Raw genomic sequence first — 24534 nt, forward strand, 5'->3', positions numbered from 1 at the left:
CCGGGCCGCCCGGTCCTCCCGCCGCTCCTCCCGGGCCGCTCCGCCCTCCCGCCGCTCCTCCCGGGCCGCCCCGTCCTCCCGCCGCTCCTCCCGGACGGCGCCGCCGCAGCCGGGATTGCTTCCTGCCTCCGCGCCGGCACCTCTGCAGCGAAAACCGTATCCACCCGTCACGCCTGCTTGTTCCGGACATTCGGTCTTCGGCCACAGTCGTCGCTGCTCCGGTAGCTCTGACGCCTGGCCCAAAATAGCTCACATTTTTGCTTAAACAATAACGGCCGCGCTAATTTTACGCTCAGATTTGTCTCAAATCCGAAGGCCACGCCCCCAAGCTAATGAGGCGGGATACGGCCGAGGGGCGCCGAGCGGGGCAGCTGGGGCTGCGAGGGGGCTTCGGGGACCGTCTCGGCGGGGGGGAGGCCCCACGCCCGACCCCCGGGGCCGCCCAGCCGCCCCCCCCGCCCCCGGCCCCCGGGTCCCGGCCCGCGCACTCCCGGGAGTCCGGACTCTCGCCGCAGCTTCCGGACTCGCTTTCCCAGGAGGCCCCGCGCGGTGCGGCGCTCGGCGCGCTCCGGGTCCCGTGAGACCTGGCCCGGCCCTCGAGCCCGGCTGCGGCCCCGCCCCCCGCCCCCCGCCCCCCGGCGGCGGCCCCGCCCCCCGGCCCCCGGCTCCGGCCCCGCCCCCCGGCCCCCGGGCCCCCGGGCCCCCGGCCCCCGGCTCCGGCCCCGGCTCCCGCGAGTTCCAGTCCCGACTTCCAGCTCCCCGGCCCCGCCCTCGGCCGCGCGCGCGATCCCCGCCCCGCCCCCGTCCCCCGCGTGCGGCCGCGGCAGCCAATGAGGTTCGGGGCCGCGTGCGCAGATTCAAACGGCGGCTCCGGAGGGAGGCTGGGCGCGAGATTCGGCGGTGCGGACAAAACCCTGCGGGAGGCTGCGAGCCGGCGGAGCCGCTCCCTGCGGGCCGAGGGTGCGGGCGGGCGCCCGCCGCGGAGCCGAGCCGGGGCCGCAGCGAGGGGCGCAGAGGCGGCGGGGGCGGGGGGGGGCCGGGCGAGCGCCTGCGGACATGCCGGGGGCGTCCCGGGCCGGGCCGGGCCGCGGCTAGGACTGCGCTGCGGGCCGGGGGCGGGTCGCGTCCGCCCGCCGTGCCTGCGTCCTGCCCTGCCGGGGACGCGCGCCCCTCCGTCGGCCGCCCGGAGCGGGAGCGGGAGCGGGGGCAGCGGCGGGAGGCCGGGCACCGGGAGCGTCCGCTCGAGGCCGCCGGAGGCTGAGCCGCGTCCCCGCCCAGCCCGCGCCTATGCGGTACTTGAAGGATGGCGAAGAGGTCGCGCAGGTGGGTGACCTCCCTGGCGGCGCAGGGTTCCCCGCGGGGGCCCCCCCCCCCCGGCCGGCGGGGCGGAGACTCGGGGGGCGCCGAGTGGAAAGTGGGGGGCAGACGCCCGGTGCCCTTTCCGAGCTGCTCCTCCAGCCGCGCGCGGCCCCTTCGCGGCCGGAGTCCGGGGCCGGGTGAGGCGGTGCGCTCCGGGGGTGCGCTGCGTAGACGCGCTGGACCTGAACCCGGGGTCGGAGAGACTCGGTTCTTCCGAACCGGCTAGAATAGGAGCCGTGCGCCCCCCTGCGCTGGGACCCCCGCCGCCCCCGCCGCCGTGACGGGTACGGGACCCCCGTGGGAAGAGCCGAGGAGACAGGACCAGACGCGCTCACCTTGTTCTCAGCTGTGTGTGCGTCTTTCTAGCATCTTCTGTCGGGAGGATGTCACACTGTTACTACCCGTGGCTTGATCCTGAAACAGTGTCTGATTCACTGAATGTTTTTAGTGCCCGCGTTTGGCTCTGACTGTAACTAACCGCTGCCGGGAGCCAGGGCATATTGTTGTTGTTGTTGGAGAACTTGCAGGAGGCATTTACTCATCCACGTGTTATTACTGTGTTGCCATAGTAGCTACACACGTAGATGGCACAAAACTAGGGTGTCTTTTGTCACTATTCTTAAATAAACCTTAAAAGGTGTTTTTGGTAGGATTCACAAGTGGTTTTGTGTGTCTAGGTCCACAGCCTTAAAGTCGTAACCAGAGATGTATTTCCAAAGTTTAAATTGAGTACTAGGGTTCATTCATTGCGGGTTCCTGTTTAAAACTGGCAGTAGCTGCGCATAATATTTGTTGCTGTATTCCTTTACTTAGCATCTGCTGTGTGTATTTTTGCAGAAATCAAGATAAAATATATGATTAAGTCCTTGTTAGACTCATTTTGTGGCAAGTACAGTATAGGTCAGACTCTCGAGGTGGAACACACACACACACACACACACACACACACACACACAAACCCAGTCTCTGGAAGGGTCTCAGCCTTGTCACTATGGATATATTGGATTAGATAATTCTTCGTGGTGAGGGGGCTGTCTTGTGCTTTGTAGTATGTTTAACAGCATCCCTGGCGTCTACCCAGTAGATGCCAGTAACACCCCGTTTCCCCCAGTTGTGACAATCATATGTCTCCAGACATTACCAAATCAGTGTTGAAGGGGGGCGGAATCACCCAGGTGAGAATTACTGCTCTAATTAACTTCCTCATCTTCAAAAACAATATGAAAAGCTCCTGTAATTATAACTACTGAGGTACTGGCTTAGGCCTTTTCTTTTGGATTTTTAAATATACAGAATTTTAAAAATAAAGTTAACTTCATTAAGCAAGGTGACACATGACTATGTCAACTCAGTACTGGAAGTTTCTTTATATTCATTGTGTGGCATTATCTACCTCTCAGTATTGATGTTAATCTTATTTGAGAGAATGTCTTAGCTAATGCTGTCATCAGCACTTAGTTATGTTTAGACAGGGATGCTTGAATGTCAGAACCCTGCCTTCTCCAGTTATTTTGTCTGTTCTCTTCATAATAATAGACCAAGAAAGGAGAAGTGATTTAATGACTAATTTGCCTGTGTAGGTTATTTTCTTTTATTGGTGGTACTGTGAGCCCTGAAATCCAAATATTAATTGTACTGTTGACTTTTGTTCCTTGTCAGCTGTGTGAATTGAAATGATTGTAAAATGATTTAAAAAGTCGTAAGGCTAGAGTAATTAAATGTGGGGGGGGGGTGGGGGTGAAGTTCCCTACGGGGTATAGAGGTAGAGGATGTGGTGAGAAATTATCGTCTCTGAATGGTGTGTTTCTTAGGGTTTTCATACTTGAATGTTTCATGCTCAGAATTACATTGCTTATATATGAAAATGTCTTATTTGAGAAGATGATAGACTATGAAAGGTTTTGAAGGAGAAATTATTTATTGGGTAAAGTCTAGTCTCATGCCTCTTGGCTAAATATCTTAATAAATATCCTAATTTATAATTGAATGAGAAAGGAAACAATTTAGTCAATTTAAGATCTCCACTATACAACTATTTAAGTATTTGAGCAAAAAGTATACTTTGCTGTAGAAAAGTTTTACAGAAGACTCTGCACATAAATTCTGTAGTATGCTTTTTATGTATGATATGGGGGAAAAAAAGAGTAAAAATCTACTACCTCAGGTTGAAACAACTGAAGGATGTTGGCTCTTTTGGTTTTTGTTCAAGATGGCTGGAGTATCTCTGATCTAGATTTACATAAAGGAAAAGGCTCATTTAGTGTTGTGACTTTAAGTAGTTTTAGATCCCACTGGGGGTTTCAATGATATAATTTAGAGGCAGTACCAAAATTGGCATATTTGTTATTAACATTTGATTTTTAAGCCTCATTATGTATTGAGTAATTAATTTTGACTTTTAAAATCCAGGTCTGCCCTTAAATAAGCTTTATAAAATGTCACGTAGGAACTCGAAGACCTACTTAAATAGTAACAGATTCAGGTATACACACTTGATGATCTGTGACTGCGCTGAACTGGAAAGGTAAAAGCCACATTTTACATTGGAAAATGTTTTCCAGCAGTTATGTGCATGAGTGAAGGGAAGCAGTTTTACTATGTTGTTCCCAGAAAAATGATGAGTGTTGTGGGTGAAGAGAATACTGAAACATGAGAACTGATTTTTCAATCAGTTTTGTTATTAACTAGCAATATTGTTTTAGGAAAGCAAGTAAACTCTATATCCCAGTTTTTAAGTCTGTTAATTATAAGGGTTTGGATTTTATGGCCTGTATGGTAACTTCTAGATTTAATATATATTGTGTTCTGAACCCTTTTGTAATCATCCTTGCTCATTTAAAAATATATACACTAATGGAATAAAAAGAAAAATTCTCTCATTATTTTTGTTTATGAGTAGCTAGGTAAAATTCCCTTCAGTATTTATTTCAGAATTGCTATTAATAATGATCAAACGAAGTCAAATTTGTCTTACTATAATGATGCTGGTTTGCAGCCCGGGTTTGGAAATAAAATATTCATGTATGCAGTACATAGTATTAACCACTGGGTGGCCTGATTTCACTTTATTAAATCAACTTGGTAAATTTTCATATCTTGAATTCAATTAGACTTTTAAAAAATGTAGAATTACCCTGTTAAGGCAGTATAATAAAGATGTAACTTTGGATTTTGATAAAAATTTCAGATTTGATGCAGTTTGTGACTTAAAATATGATCATGTTGAAGTTATTTTTTTAGAGCCAAATTTCTAGAACTGTTGATATATCTGTATTTTCAAACCAGTGGTTTCTTTTCAAATAAAAGTAAATTTTTAAAAATTCTCAAATTCTTCTTTTCAATACCTTATCTTACTCTTTTTGGGTGGGATGATTAGTGTCCTTTAAAACTGAACTTCTTCCTAATGTTTTATCTTAGTATTATCAAGTATTTTGTGTTAATATTGTCAAGAATAGCTTGTGTATTATTTCACAGGGTAAGTTATGACTGTAATATCCTATAAGCTCATACCCAGTGTAGAGTTATTCTTAACCATTTTACTGGCGAAATGAATCATAGCATTTATGTGTGTGTGTGTGTGTGTGTGCATGCACTTCATTTTGCTGTTTCATAATCATCCTAATTACTTCATTTATAATAAAAAAAAAAACTCCTTTTCGTGCTTAGCTTATATATTAGATAGTTATAGAATAAATATTTTCTTTGACTTGAAAAATATAACTGGCATAGTAATTTTGGAAACCAAGTCCTGGATGAAGATTCAGAAACCAAATTCCTCTTCTGTTTTTGCTTTGCGATGAGAGAAATAATTTCACCCATTTTTGCTGTCTTCTAGATCAGTCACTCTATATTAAAAATGGCTTATTTGTTTCTAAGGTTCGGAGTTGATTTTACTTAGTTACTATCATTACTGATTGCTGTAATGTAGAAATGCTAAAAGATGATACTGAAAGGCAGAAAAATAAGACAGATTTGTTTTGATGGTATCTAACCATTATTCAGCAATGGTACTTTTTTTAATTGTTAAATGGTGAAAGTGGAATATTGGTGAGATTACTCGTGGGGTTTTATCCCTTCTCTTTTTTCTTGGCAAATTGTAGGCATTCTCAGGCATCATTCTGTTGTAACTAGTGATATTGAGAGTTTTCTAGGATCTTATTCTGTCACACTTACTTAAAAGTTACATCATCCTTTAACAATTACTTAACCAATATAGAAATAACTTTATGCTATAACTGAGAAGTAGATAGGTGGATAGACTCTAGGAAAGTCCCAGTGGTAGAGAGATGATTCTAAGAATTCTACTTTAATCCTCCCTCATACTCCCCCACTTAAAAAGCCCAGCTTCCTGAACATTGACCAGGCTGTATAACTCTGTCTGAAACTGATGACTGTGCTGATGCAAAACAGAGAATGAAACCGCATGTAGAAATAGAAATTTCTCACAAATCAAGTATATGGTTAAAAACTTAGGCAGAATTTTCACATTGCACAAGTTTTCAGGAAAATTGCTCCTTGGAAACTAGTCTTTTGACCAAAGTAACTTCTTTGGATTCATATCCTTAAAATATCTTGAGAAGAACCCACGGTGAATTTTGTACAGATTAGGTGTCAGGTAGATATTTTTTTGAACACTCAAGATTTATATAGGCAGGCCCCCAAATTAAATATTGTTTTGGTCCAGAAATAACCCATTTTTTAAAAAGCCGTCTCAAATATGCTGTTGTGGAAGCTGTTGGGATCTGAGAGGAGAGCAGAAAGAGGGGAAGCTGTGAAAATCACAACTGAGGTCTGTTTGGGATGGCAGGAAGTAGCAGTGTGGGAAGGGACAGTTTTAGGAAAAGTTAGGCAATCTTAGTAGATAACCTAAAGAACCCATTCTGTACTGAATATTTTATTTGTTTGTTTGCTAAAACAAACAATTGTTTGAATTACCAAGTGGTAATTCTGCCACTTGGAGGTGCTTTTGGATTTTGAAAGTAAGTGGGAATGCCTTTCACCTTCTCCTAAAGGTATTTTCATTTGTTAAGAAAAAAAAGAAAAAGTTTTCTTTCTCATATCCACTTGAGATCAGCCGTATTGAGAGAAGTGGAAATTTTGATTGGATTGGAAGGGAGTGAGGTAATTTTGGAATCCAAAGTACTTGGAGGAGGTAAAAGTAAGGAAGATCATTCATTAGTCATTAATTTTACAAATATTATAGGTAATGTGCTTGGTGTTGAGAGGTGAATGTATCAGATATGGTATTGGTACTCCTGAACCACTTATTTAATTGGTTGGGAAGGTTCACATATGTGATGAGCATTAAAAAGTGAAGAGTAGATGTCATGAGTATTTACAAATTGGACAGAAAGCCTCAATATGGTGTTTCATCTGACTTGGTAGCCTTAGAAATTTATGAAGTCATTGGACCCTGAACCATCTCCATTTTAACTGTTTCCTCTTGGCTAATCAGGTGATATTTCTGATAGCTGAAGATGGCAGCAAATCACAGGTATTTATTTAAATTTTATTTTCAGATTAGTTCAACAAAACAAGCATATTTGAAAGTGAGACTGGCAGATTATTGTTACAAATAGACACTGGCTTTAAGGAGAGAGCATTGGAATGTTGAAATGTCTTGAACTGAAGCAGAGATAGATAGCTATATAGATAGGGGACTTGGGGATCTTGGTGTCTTGTTTGGTTAGATATGAAGAATTTTGGTCCTATGGAATTGATAAATCAAGAGAAATCAGGTTCCTGCGAAGGACCTATAGACAGTATATGTTAAATCAGGCCTTTATTTTTCAGTTTTGTAAGAATTAAACTATGTGTAGTTAAAAGGAACTGCCCCTGTGTTCTTAAATATATTGAGATTAAACAAATCATCAAACGTTAGCTGTTTGAAATCTGAGTGAATTTCTGGATAGAGTTGAAATAGCATAAATAATCTTGAATATTGCTGGTCATTCAGGCTGTGCACATAGTACTAATATTGAACTACCTCCCTGTGCCATATCCTTCATGGTATTTTATGTGTTTTTTCATTTAATTTTATCCTTAAGGAAACACTATCAGGTAGATGCTCATTTCACTAACAGGTAAACTAAAGCCCTAAGAGGTTAATATATCCAAGAATGCAAAATAAGTCGTTAAGTTATAACTAGAACCTGGTTTTTCCAGTGTCTGGTGTCTTCCAGCTTCTTGGTATCCTCTTCCCTATTTTTCTAGTATGTGGTAGTATAGTAGTTAAGTAGTGAATTTTGGAGTTCAGTCATGCTATATTTGGCTTAACTATGGGCAAGAAGTTACTTTTCTAAGTAAAAGTCTCCCTATTCTGTAAAATGAGGATAATAATATTTCCTTCTTGGGGTTGTGAGGTTTTAAGAGAGAAAGTTCATAGATAACCTAATGCCTAGTACTTAAAACGTTTAAATAAATATTAGCTCTTGTTATTTTCAGATGCTCATGACTGTATTCAATACTCTAGCTACTCAAAATTTTCTAATTTAATTTATCATAAAGACCTGCCCTCTCTTCTGGGGATTTGTACTCTCATGGCTTTAGTTCTCTGTATGCTGGTGATTGTCAAAACTGCGTGTCCGCCCTAGGCTTCCAACCTGAGCTGAAGATCTGTGTGCCCAGTTGCCTTCTAGATATGCTTTGCCCACAGGGTAGCCACTTCCACCTGTGGCAGTTGAACTCTTTAAATGTGATTAGTCTGAATCGCGATGTACTCTAAGCATAAAAACACACTAGATTTTGAAGACTTTAGTAAGAAAAAAGGAATGTAAAGTCATTCACGATTATGTTGATTATGTGTTGAAGTGACAATTTTTATTTATTTATTTTTTTATTTATTTATTTTTTTTAAATGTTTTATTTATTTCTAGGAGAGAGAGAGAGAGACAGCGTGAGCAGGGGAGGGTCAGAGAGAGAGGGAGTCACAGACTGAAACAGGCTCCAGGCTCTGAGCTGGCAGTCAGCACAGAGCCCGACGCGGGGCTCGAACCCACGAACCGCGAGATCATGACCCGAGCGAAAGTCGGACGCTTAACCAACTACGCCACCCGGGCGCCCCGAAGTGACAATTTTTAATATATCGGTTAAATAATATAATTAGCATTATTTTGACCTGTTTCTATTTTTAAAGTGTGGCTACTAGGAAATTACATATATATAAATTTTATATGTATTTCTATTGGACTGTGCTATTCTAGGTATCTCTGCTTGTATATTTCTCACGTGCCTTGAACTTGGCTAGTCCAAAACTGCCTGAGACTCTCCTTACTCTCTTCTCCCTCCCAAAATTCTATTTTTCCTTCTATTCTTTATCTTGGTGGATAGCTCTGTTTATGCTCCCAAAGCCAGAAGTTTTGGAGTCGTCCTTGATTCCTTGCAAAATCTGTTTCTACTTTTTAAATATTTGTTCATTTTCATGTACTTCTTTCTGTTGACACTGCTATTACCTTAGTTTATTCTTCTGTGGTTTCTTGATTTTGGTTATTTTTAGATCTCTTCTACTGAAAGACATAAGAAGATAGAATTCTACCCTATTTTTTTAAAGTTTATTTATTTTCGGAGAGAGAATGTGTGCATGCATTAGTGTCTGTGCTTACACAGTGGGGAGAGGGGCAGAAAGGAAGGGAAAATCCCAAGCCGGCTCTGCACTGTCAGCACAGAGCCCTGTGTGGAGTTCCATCCCACAAAAGGAGATCGTGACCGGAGCCAAAATCGAATCCAGTGCTTAACCACCTGAGTCACCCAGGTGTCCCTACCCTTTTTTTTTTTTTTTTTTTTTTTTTTAGTTTTATTTCTTGAAGCAATCTCTACACTCAACATGCGACTAAAACTTACAACCCTGAGATCAAGAGTTGCACACTTCTCTGACTGAGCCAGCCAGGCGCTTGGGCCTAACCTGTTTTGTTTTGTTTTTGTTTTTTTGTGTTGTTTTTGATAGGATTGTTATGGTTTCATTTTTTAAAATATATTTGCATCATCTGAAGTTTTTTATTTTAAAGTAGGACACGTTTGTTTTTCAAAATAGCTACCCTGTCTTACCATTTATTGAAAAATCAATCTTTACACCGCTAATTTGATATGTTACTGTTAAAAATGTACCAAATTCCCATTTGGGTTTTGTTTTTTTTCTGAATGTTCTGTTTTCTTTCACTGATCTGTGTATCTGTGTGTATTCTGTTTTATTTATTGTTTCTTTACAGTAGGTCTTCATTACTGGGTAGTACTAATTCTTTATTTTTCCGTATGAACTGTAGAATTTATGAATTAGTTTAGGGAGGATGGACATTTGTAATTCTGTTCCTACCCAGGAATGGGGTCCAAATGGTTTCCATTTGTTCAGGTCCAATGTGTCTCACAATAGTGTTTTGTCGTTTACTATGCTTTGATCTTGTATGTTCAAATTATTTCTACATATTGTAATTTTTTTTGTTTTTGTTATTGGTAATATTAATGGATCATTTCTTCCATTGTTTCTTTTAACTGGATGTGACTGTTTTGTATTTTACCCTTACCAGTGTCAGGCCCTAATAATTTCTTACTTGGGTTATTATAAAAAATTACTAATTAGTTTTCCTTCCTCCATTTGTCCACATTCCTCCCACTGATTTTTCTGAAACATGAGATACTTGTGTTTTACTCCCTTACCTAAAGTCCTTTAACTCTTTAGGATAAAGGGGAAATAAAGAACAAAAGTCAAACTCTTATCATGACATAAAGGTTATCACTTGGCCCCTGGTGGCATATCATCTCCTGGTGTCAGTGAGAACTGTAGCTATTCTCCATTTTATGACCCTTACTTTTTTATATCTTAAATAATCTAATTGGATGTATGTTGTTAGTCTGGGTGGCTTCTTTTGTCATACCTGTATACACAGATTCAGTGATTGAATTCACAAAGTTACATAAAATTCTTGATTTCACAATTATGTTTTTTTCTAAGCTTACTTATTTTTAGAGAGATTGTGTGTCTGTGCTCTGCACAGGAGCAATGGAAAGAGAGGAAGAGAGAGAATCCCAAGCAGGCTCCATGCCGTCAGTATGGAGCCCAACGGGCTTTATTTCATGAACCATGAGATCTTGACCTGAGCCGAAATCAAGAGTCAGATGCTCAACCGACTGAGCCACCCAGGAGCCCCCATAATTGTGTTTTTTGCTTTTTGTTTTTTTTTTTAGTGAGGATGAGGATGATGACCTCCAGTATGCCGATCATGATTATGAAGTACCACAACAAAAAGGATTGAAGAAACTCTGGAACAGAGTAAAATGGACAAGAGATGAGGTAATTACATGATAAGGTTTACTAATTTCATACTTGTATTTATTGGTTAATAATAATATTTAATAAAGAAATTAAAGATCTTGAAAAGCAAAACATGAGAAAAGTTATTCATCAACTGATGTGCACATACTTTTCTTGCACTAGAGGTGTGAATAGTGGTATGATGTTGAGACTGACAGAAACTGTATAGGAAATGGGAGAGCTTGTATTATGGTGGCTTGTTCCTCCACAAGTACTCATCAGATATGACATGGAAGAATTAGAGTTATCTGTATTTAGCAATAGAGGAATAAGTGAGGGAAAGAAAGCTTTCTAATTTTCACATCTATTTTAATAGGATGATAAGTTAAAGAAGTTGGTTGAACAACACGGAACTGATGATTGGACTCTAATTGCTAGTCATCTTCAAGTGAGTGAAGTATTTTCTTATATTTCTAACATGGATGATATAAAGCCATTGGGTTAAATTTGCTGCTTTTCATAAATGCATCTTCATTACATTAGACTTAGGTTTCCTTTCTAAAAACATCTCTCTTTTTCTGACCTTCCTGTAGTGGCCAAAGTCTTAAAAAGTCTGATTTTTCTAGTAATTAGCTTATATGGGGGCCTAAAAAGATTACTAATCTAAAATAAAAATACTAGGTTTGAGTAGGGCTTTATAAATATTTGCTAATAAATGTTAAAACATTCTGAGAGAAGTTAAATATATGGAAATCTTTTGGCAGCTAATCAGTAAAATCAGAAAAAGCTCTGTTGAAAAGTTTGTCAGCCACTATCTACATTTTAAGGTGTTATTGATCTTTAAAAGAATTCTACTTATTGTTCATCATACTATCCACATACTGTTCATTAGTATGTAATTTTATAATTTACAAAGTGTTTTCACATATATTCCTTTTGTTCCTTACTACATTAGAGATAGGGAGGCGAAATAGTCCTAGCTGAATGTCTGTTTTGACTGCTGTGGATGTCGGAAACCGGATTACCTGTGTTCTTTCTAAATTGTCATGACGCTTTTCAACATAACCTGAAAAGTGAGACCAGATAATGGAAGGAGCGTACGTTTTGGAGTCAGTCTGCTCCATATTCAAGTGTCACCTCTACTGGCTGTTTGGTCTTGGAAAAGTTACTGGACTTCTTTGATCTCAGCTTCCTTGTCTATAATATGTAAATAATAGTACTTGTTTTTGTAGTATTGTTGTGAGAATTAGAAATAATGTATAGGATGTTGGGCATATTTCCTGACATTTTAGCAGGTATTAGATAAAATGGAAGCTAAATTAGAAAAATTATTTATATTAGCTTTACCAGTTTAACTTCAGTCGGACAGCAGCAAATGAAGTGAACAGAGAGGTTCTACAAGGGCATACAGGAACAGCCTGATTATTTTGAAGAAAATGATAGCCTGAAAAATGGATCAGCATTGATGTTTTGAAGCCATAAATGAAGAAACTCAGTTTAAGTAAAAATAATTTGAGGTCCACTAGGCACAAAGACAGTGACTAGTAAACAAAGTATTTGTATTTATCACTTTATAGGCCTCTGATATTTTTGTAAACTTTAAATCATTCGTGACGTTAAGTGCTTTTTTATTACTTATTATGCGTGGTAGGAGTTACTAGGTCATGAATTAAATAAAGCTTCATTTGATAATGATATTTGGAGTTTGAAATGTTTCCACATAAGGTTTTCTTATCCTAGTAAATTCCTTTTCCTTTTAAGCTGAAACACTTACATAATTTGACTGATATGTATGTAATGCACATCTTTCACATAGATGTATTTAGGTTTATTTTGTTTGTTTAATGTTTATTTTTGAGAGAGAGAGAGACACGCACAGAGTACAGAGTAGAAGCAGGGGAGGGTCAGAGAGAAAGAGACACAGAATCCAAAGCAGGCTTCAGGCTCTGAGCTGTCAGCACCAAGCCGGACGTGGGGCTTGAAATTACCGACTGCGAAATCATGACCTGAGCCAAAGTTGGATGCCCCACTGACTGAATCACTCAGGCACTTCTAGTTTTTTCTTGATAACTTGGAAGTCATCATTCATAAAAATCCTTTAAATACCACGCAGTGGTCTGGTAATGCCTTTAAGGATTTTTAAAGTGTGTAGAGTTAAGTACTGCTATACTATATGAATCCAGACTGCGGTGCTATTTGAATTCATCTGTCTATTTTATATAGTTTTCTGTTTACCCTCTTTTATTTCTCAATCTTAGATACATTTTTTTTAATGTTTAATTTTGAGAGAGAGAGAGAGAGACAGAGCGCAGGTGAGGAAGGGGCAGAGAGAGAGGGAGGCAGAATCCAAAGCAGGTCCAGGCTCTGAGCACAGAGCCTGATGAGGGGCTTGAACCCACAAACCACACAGATCATGACCCAAGCTGAAGTCAGAGACGTAACTGACTGAGCCACCCAGGCGCCCAGATACATTTCTTTATGGCAGTATCTGTGTTATAGCTTTGCATTCACAAGGCACAGTGTAGAGATACATGCTTTTAAAAATATATAGTCTAAGCCCTGCCAATGACTTTAATTTAAAATGAATCAAGGCATATAAGATAAATATCACAGTTTAAAGAATGTTATTGAATGCATCATTCTTGAAGACTTTCTTCTTGAGTTGAGGCAGCCTTGCTTTCTGGAAGACAGATGTTCAATAACAAAATTATCACTTCTTTCAGAATCGTTCAGATTTTCAGTGCCAGCATCGATGGCAGAAAGTTTTAAATCCAGAATTGATAAAGGGTCCCTGGACTAAAGAAGAGGATCAGAGGGTAACATTTTCATATTTTTTAGTCTCACTGTGTAGGGGGACTGTTTTTTTTTCTTCCTAATATATTGTTTTGCCACAAAGGATATGTTTAAATTACTTTGATTTTAGGGGGTGAGGGAGTGCTGCTTGTAGAAGAATTGAAAGTTGAGTGTCTTGAAATGTAGTTTTTCTGAATTGAGTCAAACCAAGTATTATTAAATATGTAGCTTTTCTTTCTGTGAGTTTAGTTTACAGAAGGAAAAATGTCATTAGCTTATTCATCTTATTTAGAGCTTATGTTAGCAACATTTAGGGTATAGCTTCTTGTTGAAAATTGAGTTAACATTTTAAAAAATAAAATTTAATTTAATTTTTCTTTTTATTTTTATTTTATCTGATGATATGTGAGGAAGTCATTCTTAACTTTCCCTCTTGACCAATAATGAGCCCCAAAATAAGACAGATACCAGAACACTGTATTTCTAAAAGGTTTGATGATTTAAAAACTAAGGTAATTCTTTGTATTATAAAAGTCTGAGAAGATTGGGAAAGTTGCTGCCATCTGCTAGGAATTGGCCTTTAGTTCGTGCTCTTTATGGCAGAAATATTGTTAATATGGTTGAGGAATTAGAGCATTTTTTTCCTGCCACTCAAAAAAGAAAAAAGTTTACTAGGCTAAGAACTGATATGACTTACTTGATGGTCAATGATAGGTTTTATAATGTGTGCTCTGTATCCTTTTAGTATGAGAAAGGAAAAAATGAAAAGACAATAACTTTGTAGATCCTTCCTGTTTCCAAACTGATTTATTTGGCCTTCAACTGAAGCTTTTTTTGAAAAAAAAAAAAAAAAAGAGTAGAAAGTCTAGAAGTCTCAACATTTTTACTGTTATCTTAAATTAATTTTCAATGTAAACATTTTTATTTACAAGTCACTTTAATTAGCACATTGTATTTTTGATAAGTTTGAGGTCAACTTTGGTATGTGACAAATGCTGAATGAGTATTTATTAGAAAAATTGTTAAGTTGGTAGTTGTGGTTTGGATTTAATGCATTTAAAAGAAATAGTATTCTTGAGGTATGTTTTAAAATTCTGTCAAGGTAATGCTTTTTTTTTGAGACATAATTGATATGTAACACTATTGTGGTTTCAGGCATACCACATAATGATTTGCTCTTTGTTCATATTGCTAAATAATCACAACAATCAGTCTAGTTAACATCTGTCACCATAGATAGTCATAAAAATATTTTTTCTTGTGATGAGAGTTTTTAACATCTAACAGCTTTCAGATGTGCATTACAGTATTATTTTTATTTACTTATTTTTAATTTTTTTAAATGTTTGTTTATTTTTGAGAGAGACGTAGAATGTGAGCAGGGAAGGGGCAGAGAGAGGGAGACACAGAAGCCGAAGCAGGCTCCAGGCTCTGAGCTGTCAGTGAAGAGGCTGATGCAGGGCTCGGACTCCCAAACCATGAGATCATGACCTGAGCTGAAGTCAGACGCTTAAACAACTGAGCCGCCCAGGCACCTCTGCATTAGAGTATTAGCTATAGTCACCATGCTGTACATTCCATTCCCATGAATTACTAATGTTTAAAAAGGTAATGCTTCTTAAATCTTTGTTTTTTTCTGTTTCTTAGGTTATTGAACTAGTTCAGAAATATGGGCCAAAAAGATGGTCTTTAATTGCAAAACACTTGAAAGGAAGAATAGGCAAGCAGTGTAGAGAAAGATGGCATAATCATCTGAATCCTGAGGTGAAGAAATCTTCCTGGACAGAAGAGGAGGACAGGATCATCTATGAAGCACACAAGCGGCTGGGAAATCGTTGGGCAGAAATTGCCAAACTACTTCCTGGAAGGTGCTTATATAAATGTATATATGTTTTCCTGTACTTAAACTTGATCTTTATTATGTTACTATTAAGTATATTTGCAAGTACCCCATGACTTTTATTTATAATTGAAATTTAGAGAAGCAACCCTTTGGGCCTATTTGTAACAAACTCTGTTTATACTATAGAATTAATTCTTTAATGAAATATTTTATAGCAGTAATGTGTGCAGTAAAATGATAGACCTTTAGATTATGTGAACATTTAAAATACTTCCCAGATTGTTTACTTATCAGTGCCAGTCAGATAGACCTTCTTTGTACAAACCTGGTTGGAATAGAATCTAAATTGAAGAAATTCTTTCATATTGGATTCTGTACACAAGACCAGAGAATAGCAAATACATTGCCTGAAATAAACTATGAAAGTTCCTTAGAGAAAATTCAATTCTTAATTATGGTATGATTCAAATCATGGGAGTAGTGTATATATCCATGTAGCTAAAATACAGAATTTCCATCTGGGAAGGTGATATATACCCTGTATACTACACATTGTAAGTGTACTGTATATTGCACCAGTTACAATGTTTCCCGATTATAGTACAGTAGACCAACAACCTTGGGAAAATCCACATCTCACTCAGAAGGTATGCGTGTTTGTTTTTTATTGCTGTAGTCTCTGCCTTGTACTTCATAGTTTATGAAATGCTTTTACCTATATTTTTAATTAATCTTTATATATAAGTGAAATATGCAGAGCAAACAATGCTTTTTTTTAATTGACAAGGAAATTAAAGCACAGTGTTAAGTTTTTTATGCAGGTTACTGAATCTGGTTTAGAAAATTCTGATGTTTTCAGTCTCTCATGTATCTTTTTACCAAGCTAGCTTGGTGCCTTAACATAAAGTAGGTTCTCAGTAAATCTTTGTATATTTTATGAAGGATGGAATTATTAAGTGATCACCAAGCTAAATCTAGCTACCATCTGTCACCATCACACAACTGTTACGTATTATGAACTGTATTCCCTGTGCTATACATTGTATCCCATGTCTTACTTATTTCATAATGAGAAGTTTGTACCTTTAATCTCCTTCCCCTATTTTGCCCACCCCCTCTGGCAACCACCACATAGTTCTTTGTTTCGATGAGTCTGTTTATGTTCTGTTTTGTCTGTTTGCTTTGTTTTTTATATTCCACAGATAAGTGAAATTCTATGGTATTTATCTTTCTCTGACTGTTTTCACTTAGAATAATATCCTCTCGCTCCATCTATGTTAGTAGCAAATGACAAGATTTCATTCTTTTTTATGGTTGAGTAATATTCCATTGTGTGTATTTGTATGTATATCTTCTTTTTCCATACATGTACATGTACGTCTTCTTTTCCCATTCGGTGGCCACTTGGGTTAGTTTCATATCTTGGCTGTAAATAATGCTGCAGTGAACATGGTGGTGCGTATATCTTTTTGAATTAGTGTTTTTGTTTTTTTTTTTTTTTTCAGATAAATTCCCAAAAGTGAAACTACTGGATCTTATGGTAGTTTTACTTTTAAATTTTTTGAGGAAACTTCATAATATTTTGCTGTACCTTTTTGCATTCCCAACAGTGCATGAGAGTTCTTTTTTCTCCACATTCCTGCCCACACTTCTTTCTTTGTTTTTTTTTTTAATTATTTTAGAGAGAGAGAGTGCACGTGCATGCACAAGCAAGGGAGAGGGGCAAAGGGAGAGAGAGAAGGAAAGAGAGAGAATCTTAAGCTGACCATGGAGCCTGATATGGGGACCTGATCACATGACCCAGTGATCATGACCTGAACCAAAATCGACAGTCCGATGCTCAACCAACTGAGCCACCCAGGTGCCCTATTGTCTTTTTGATAGTAGCCATTCTGATTTGTGGGAGGTCATATCTCATTGTGGTTTTGATTTGCATTTCCCTGACGATTAGTGATGTTGAACATCTTTTTGTGTGTCTATTAGCCATCTGCCTGTCTTTTTTTTTTTTTTTTTTTTTTTAAAGTAGGCTCCACTTCCAGCGTGGGGCTCGAACTTAGGACCCTGACTGAGATCAAGTCGCATCACCCACTGAGCCAGCCAGGTGCCCCTATCTGCATATCTTCTTTGGAGAAATGTTCATGTTGTCTCCTCATTTTTTAATTGGGTTGCTTTTTGATACTGAGTTGTGTGAGTTCTTTATATGTTTTGGATGTTAATCCCTGTTGATTGTATCATTTGTAAATATCTCCTCCCATTCAGTAGGCTGTCTTTTTGTTTTGTTGATGGTCGTCTTCACTGTGGAAAGCCTTTTTAGTTTTATGTAGTCCCATTTGTTTATTTTTGTTTTTGTTATCCTTGCCTGAGCAGACGAATCAAAAAAAATATTGCTTAGATCAATGTCCAAAGGGTAACAGCCTGTTTCCTTTGAGTAGTTTTGTGGTCTGTGATCTTATATTTAAGTCTTTGATGTATTTTGAGTTTATTTTTGTATATGGTGTAAGAAAGTGGTCCATTTTCATTCTTTTGCATGTACTTGACCAGTTTTCCCAGCACCATTTATTGATGAGACTGTCTTTTTCCCATTGGATGTTCTTGCTGCTTTTGTTGAAAATTAATTGACTGTGGGTTTATTTCTGGACTCTCTATTTCGTTCCTTTGATCTATGTTTCTGTTTTGTGTCATTAACTGTACTGTTTTGATTACTGTCACTTTGTGGTATAGTTTGAAATCAGAGAGAGCGATACTTCTAGCTTTGTTCTCTCTCAGGATTGCTTTGGCTATTTGGGGTCTTTTGTGGTTCTATACAAATTTTAGGATTATTTGTGCCAGCTCTATGCAAAATGCTATTGGTATTTTGGTAGGGATTGCCTTGAATCTGTGGACTGCTTTTTGTAGTGTGTACATTTTAACAGTGCTTCTAGTCCATGAGCATAGCTTATCTCTCCATTTATGTGTGCCATTTTTTGTTTCTTTTATCAGTGTTTTACAGTTTTCAGAGTACAGATCTTTCACCGACTTGGTAAATTTATCCCTAGGTATCCTGTTTGATGCAATTGTGAATGGTATTGTTTTCTTAATTTCTTTTTTTTTTTTTTAAATATTTTATTTATTTCTAGGAGAGAGAGAGAGAGAGAGAGACAACGTGAGCAGGGGAGGGTCAGAGAGAGAGGGAGTCACAGACTGAAACAGGCTCCAGGCTCTGAGCTGGCAGTCAGCACAGAGCCCGACGCGGGGCTCGAACCCACGAACCGCGAGATCATGACCTAAGCGAAAGTCGGACGCTTAACCGACTAAGCCACCCAGGCGCCCCTTCTTAATTTCTTTTTGATAGTTTGTTATTAGTGTATTAGAAACACAACAGATTTTTATATACTGATTTATTATATTGCAACTCTATTGAATTCACTTACTCTAATTTTTTTTTTTTGGTTGACTCTTTAGGGTTTTCTATATATAGTCATCTATCTGCAAATAGTGACAGTTTTAGTTCTTTTCAAATTTGGATGCCTTTTATTTCTTTTTCTTGCTATGGCTAGTGTGGGGAATAAGTTTAGGAATTCCCTGGGCTTGCACTGATGGGTTAACAAGGCATAAAGAATTACAAAGCCATAGGATCCTCACACCCAAGCTTGGGTAAACAAGATTAGGCCCCCAGGATAGAGTTGGGGTGGGGCAAAGGCCCCCAGAATAGAGAGGGCAGGGCAAAGACCCCAATGCAAAGGCATATGAGGTAAGCAAGATTAGGTATTCAGGGTGAAGATGCCCCCCAATTTAATACTATAGCAGAAAGCTGCTTTCACAGGAAGGAAGGACCAAATTAGGTAAACAGATAAATAGGGCTGTAGACCGCTATGGGCGGAGCTGCCCAGAGCAGAGCTGGTTAGCAAAAGAAAGGTGCCTTGTTAACCCTGAGGTTACATGCTCTGTCTTATCCCCTAGGCTAACTAAGGTAAACAGATCAGGCACCTCACCGTCAAGTCTGCTGTTAGCAACTGTCTGCCCATCTCCCTGTTGCCAGGATTTTGTTTTCTATTGACCCAAATCCCTAACACCTTAGCTCCTCAAAACCCCTTTCCCTCATGCCCGTGAGTTAACGTTCACAGACTCATTGTCTCTTTGTTCACACCCGTCATGTTTGTAAGCCTTCTGATCTTAATAAATATGAAGCAAGAACCCTTACTTGGGGCTCTTGTCTTTTCCCGGGCATTAGCCATCTCTCGCATTTTAATCCTGCGTCTGCTTTCTTGCTGGACAAGAAAGAACTTTAGACCCAGAGTCTCCAACAGGCTAGGACTTCCAAAACTACATTGAATAAAAGTGGCAAGAGTGAGCATCCTTGTCTTAGAGGAAGAGCTTTCAGTTTTTTACCATTGACTATGATGTTAGTTGTGGAATTGTCATATATGGCCTTTATTATGGTGAGGTATGTTTCCTCTGGACCCACTTTGTTGAGAGTTTTTATCATAAATGGATGTTGAATTTTATCAAATACTTTTTCTGCATGCATTAAGATAATCATGAGATTTTTATCCTTTATTTTGTTACTGTGGTGTTGATTGATTTTGCAGATAATGAACCATCCTTGCACCTTTAGAATAAATCCCAACTGATCATGGTATATGATTTTTTTTTTTTCATTTTTCAGAGAGTGCACGAGTGGGGTAAGGGTGGGGGGAACAGAGGATCTGAAGCAGGCTTTGCGCTGACTGCAGCAAGCCCAGTGTGGGACTTGAATTCACGAACCATGAGATCATGATCTGAGCTGAAATTTGAGACTTAACTAGCTGAGCCACCCAGGCGCCCCTGATCTTTTTATATATAGCTGAATTTAGTTTGCACTGATGTTTTTCTTCTTTTTCTTTTTTTGTCTTTCTAGTCTTCTCTCCTTCCATGCTGCCACACTTTGAGTGAGATTGTAAGCCCCGTGAAAGCAGGGACATTCTTATTCACTGCTATATCACCACTGTTTAGAATTTTGCCTGATCTACAGGTGGACAGTTTATATTTTGAATTAAAAAAGTATTGGGTCAGGGGCGCCCGGTTGGCTCAGTCGGTTAAGCATCTGACTTCGGCTCAGGTCATGATCTCACGGTTCGTGGGTTCGAGCCCCGCGTCAGGCTCTGTGCTGACTGCCAGCTCAGAGCCTGGAGCCTGTTTCAGATTCCGTGTCTCCCTCTCTCTTTGACCCTCCCCTGCTCACGCTGTGTCTCTTTCTCTCTCTCTCTCTCTCTCTCTCTCTCTCTCTTTCTCTCTCAGAAATAAATAAAAACATTAAAAAAATTTTTTTAAAGTATTGGGTCTCTTGGGTGGCTCAAGCCAGTTGAGTGTCCGACTCTTGATTTCGGATCAGGTCATGGTTTATGGGATGGGATGAGCCCTGTGGAGAGCCTTGAGATTCTCTCTCTTCTTCTCTATTTGCCCCTCTCCCTCTCTCTCATACTCGGTTTCAAAATAAATAAATATTTTAAAAAATGTGTCTAGTTTCATTGTAAAGATTTGTCCTAAGCACTTTGTACAATTTATACAGTATTAAAGTTTGTGGAATACTTTTTTTCTTTTTAAATTATACACTTTCATTTCTTAGGACTGATAATTCTATCAAAAATCATTGGAATTCTACTATGCGAAGAAAAGTGGAACAGGAGGGCTACTTACAAGATGGAATAAAATCAGAACGACCTTCATCCAAACTTCAACACAAACCTTGTGCAACTATGGACCATTTGCAAACCCAGAATCAGTTTTACATACCTGTTCAGGCACATATTTTTAATACCTTTATTATTTCAAAAATCTCTTTAGCTGCTATATGGGAGGATGTTTTGTTTCTTAATAGAATACAGCATGTACTAAGGGGAATAGATATTTAAATTTCCAAACTGAAAAAAAATTGCCATAACTAGCTGTTTAACCATTAGTGGATGTTTATCTCTACTTGTTTTGATTGATAAATATTTTGGAAACAAACTCATTAAAATGTTTCCTTTTATAAGTAATTTTTATATTATCTAGTATTTCCTAATACTATCATTCTTTGAATCTTCATTTATGCCTAAGCGCTTATGGTCATCTGTGCATTAATATCCATATTGCAGTTTCCTTTTTAAGAATATTTTATGTAATTGTAGTATTGCTTATCTCTCAGAGGTAACTGTGTATAAAATGACTTTAAGGAGAAAATGGTCAAAATTCATTCATCATTTTGGGAGGTGTGGTAAATAATTAATTGGTTTTTTGGTGACACTCAACTTTGCTTTTCTCCCTAGTACCAGTCAGCTAAGTGATGTCATTCTTTGTTTAGACAGGTGTATTAGAGTAGAGATTACCCAAGTTCATAATAGGGCAAGCTCTATTTTCCTTACAGTGCATTTTCTTATCTGCAAGACATTAGTTTAGGAGTTTTCATAAGGTTTGATTTACATTTCTCTGTCCGCCTGTCTCTCATGCCATTTTTTATGTTGAGCAATTCTTGTTTTCTTGTCACATAAAATGTAAAGATTAAGTCAGGACTTAATAGTGTCTACCAAAAGATAAAATTTTGTTGTTAAAAATCTGTGGTTAGTATGCACAGATTCTATTTGAATTAACTTCATTAGATGTGCTTTTTTATGGACATTTTAAAAGAACCAATTTAAAATTTTAAGGAACCAATTTTAAAAGAACCAATTAAAAAAAGTTTAACATCTTAATTTACAAATAGGAAAACATGAAGACAGTATAGTTATCTGCTGATACTCCAAATACCTTAAGGTTTTTATTGTTTGTTTCTTTACATTTTTCTTTAGAGTCCTAGATTTTAGCAGCATAAACTGAAACATTCTGCTTCTCTCTTAGAAAGGTTATCATTTAAATTTATTTTTTTAACTCATAGAAACATTATTTTAAAAATTATTTGGGGCCAAGGGAGTATTTAACAGTCTCAATCAAAATATATTGGAAAATAATACTTCTTGTACTTTAAGAATTGCTTATTGTACTTTTAATAATTCTTAGAAGAATTTATGTATTCATAATTCAACTCATTTAAACTAAAAAGATCATTCTAACTTTGGTTTGAAAAAAATGGATTAGTTTGAAATAATGTCACAGATTTAAATGAAAAGTTTGAGAAAAGTTTCTAATTCATTGGAATTTAGTGATAACTGATATAAAGCAAGTATTGTGAAAATTAAATTCTTTGTTAGAAGTTATATATGGTGATTCTGCAGCAGGTACTGATTTAGGTAGGCCATTATAGAAGATCAACAATTTCATGTTTATATTTATTAGATATTTAGGTTTTTAAAAATACTTTTTCTTATACTCTGTTCCACCATTGCAGACTAAATTTCCATGCAGCTTCAAAATTCTTATTCTAGATGCTTTAGAAAAGAAAGAAAATAATTCTTAGTCTATTGTCAGAGTGTTAAAAAGCACATGAGTGATTCTGACTTTTTCTAAGACAAGTTATAGAAGAAGCATCTGTTTCTGTATCTTTTCCACAGAGATTGGCTTGGGGTAGTGGTAGGAGTGGAGATGCGAATATTGAAAAACCCTCTTTAGTCTCTGTCTCTGTGAGTGCTTCATATGGGCCAACCCCTTCCTCTGAAAGATAAGAACGTGATTACTTTGTCTTCTCCAGGAGAGAGAGCAGTCCTTCTAAGAGCAGAGTAAAAACAATAATTTGGTGAATATTGTACATAATAGGTGGACTGATTGGTTGATAAATGTAGGTTAAGTAATTCTCATATTTCATCCAGGAGAAGATAATCTTTCCTAAGAGTTATGACTTTTCATTAGTAGATTCTAAGAACAAAGATATAGCTCTAATTATTATATGAATGAATATTCAAAGTTAGCAAAGATACTTCACGAGTTTCTAATGTTAATCTTTGTCAATATTTATGTTCTGCCTCAGATTTTAAAAATTTGTATAGTATTCTATGTATGATACTAATGTTTTAATTTCTTCTTAGATCCCAGGCTATCAGTATGTATCGCCTGAAGGCAATTGTGTAGAACATGTTCAGACTTCTTCTGCCTTTATTCAGGTAACTTTTTATTTATAACAACAAAGAAAAAAAACCCACTTTCAAACGTATATTTTGAAAGTCTAATAGTGCCTATTTCCTCATCCATAAAACTAAGACAAAAACAATACTATCTGTTCTATTTACTTTGAGTATTACACTAAAGGAGAAAGTTTGTGAGTTTGAAAATATAAGCTGTACAAATGTAAGGTGGTTGATAACACAAGTAAGGTGTGTTCCTTTCATTCTTCCACCTTAAAGCATTCAGGTTGTGAATGGACATATTTTTTGTTAAATGTCATATATAAAATAAGATATATAATATTAGTAAATTAAAACAGACTCCAGCTATAAATTTTGAAATTAAGGGGCGCCTGGGTGGCTTAGTTGGTTACGCATCCGACTTTCGCTTAGGTCATGATCTCGCGGTTCGTGGGTTCGAGCCCCGCGTCGGGCTCTGTGCTGACTGCCAGCTCAGAGCCTGGAGCCTGTTTCAGAGTCTGTATCTCCCTCTCTCTCTGACCCTCCCCTGCTCATGCTGTCTCTCTCTCCTAGAAATAAATAAAAATATTTAAAAAAAAAAAAAGAAAGAAAGAAAATATTTGCTATCTCTTTAGATACCAGAGAGATTGTGATATTGAGCATTTGGGACTTAGCTGAATTAAGCTTTATTAGAGAAAACAGATTTTATGTTGCATAGCAGAAAATAAAACTTAGACTACTAATACTACTACTAACAAAGGCATTATTTAAGTTGTCTGCCTTTCTCTTTTGCTTAACTTATTTTAGCCACCCTTCATCGATGAAGATCCTGATAAGGAAAAAAAAATAAAGGAGCTTGAGTTGCTTCTTATGTCAGCTGAGAATGAAGTTAGAAGAAAGCGAGTTTCATCGGTAAGAAATAAGCTTAAGTGTTTAGATCTTGTTAGAAGTCTTTAGTGCTAGTTTTCATCAGCATTGACTTTCATACACTAAAACACAGAAGGCATGTTCAGTATAACTTCAGATTTTAATATGGACTAAAAATAGTTTTTCTAATTTGCAACTTTGAGGTTGCCTGATTTTGATATACAACTCTTTGAACATATTTTACAATGTTCTGTATTAAGATGCTTTTTGAGTCATAAATGTCAAACAGACTTAAGATATGATAATATATATATATATTTCTAAACATTGTGTGGTTTAGATTAGGCTTTGCTTTTATTTTTGACATTCCTTGTAATGATGGCTTTAATAGAAATAAGTTCGAAAAATAAAGAGCTTAATAGATGTGTAGAGATTTA

The 24534-nt window shown here is 38.2% G+C and overlaps 1 protein-coding gene across 2 annotated transcripts in view; it reads left to right on the forward strand.

Moving 5' to 3' along the window:
• The first annotated feature begins 1202 nt into the window (after window positions 1–1202).
• MYBL1 (MYB proto-oncogene like 1) overlaps window positions 1203–24534 on the forward strand; it is a 37499-nt gene continuing 14167 nt past the window's right edge. For both annotated transcript variants that reach the window (XM_039247004.1, XM_039247005.1), the window contains exons 1-8: window positions 1203–1323; window positions 10537–10642; window positions 10980–11051; window positions 13327–13419; window positions 15044–15264; window positions 20824–20998; window positions 23195–23269; window positions 24038–24142. In XM_039247004.1, coding sequence (XP_039102935.1) covers window positions 1304–1323; window positions 10537–10642; window positions 10980–11051; window positions 13327–13419; window positions 15044–15264; window positions 20824–20998; window positions 23195–23269; window positions 24038–24142 — 867 coding nt within the window. In that variant the 5' untranslated portion in view covers window positions 1203–1303. The remainder of the gene's footprint in view (window positions 1324–10536; window positions 10643–10979; window positions 11052–13326; window positions 13420–15043; window positions 15265–20823; window positions 20999–23194; window positions 23270–24037; window positions 24143–24534) is intronic.

This window comes from Hyaena hyaena, unplaced genomic scaffold (assembly GCF_003009895.1).
Source record: "Hyaena hyaena isolate Hyena2069 unplaced genomic scaffold, ASM300989v1 scaffold_287, whole genome shotgun sequence".
Lineage (NCBI taxonomy): Eukaryota > Metazoa > Chordata > Mammalia > Carnivora > Hyaenidae > Hyaena > Hyaena hyaena.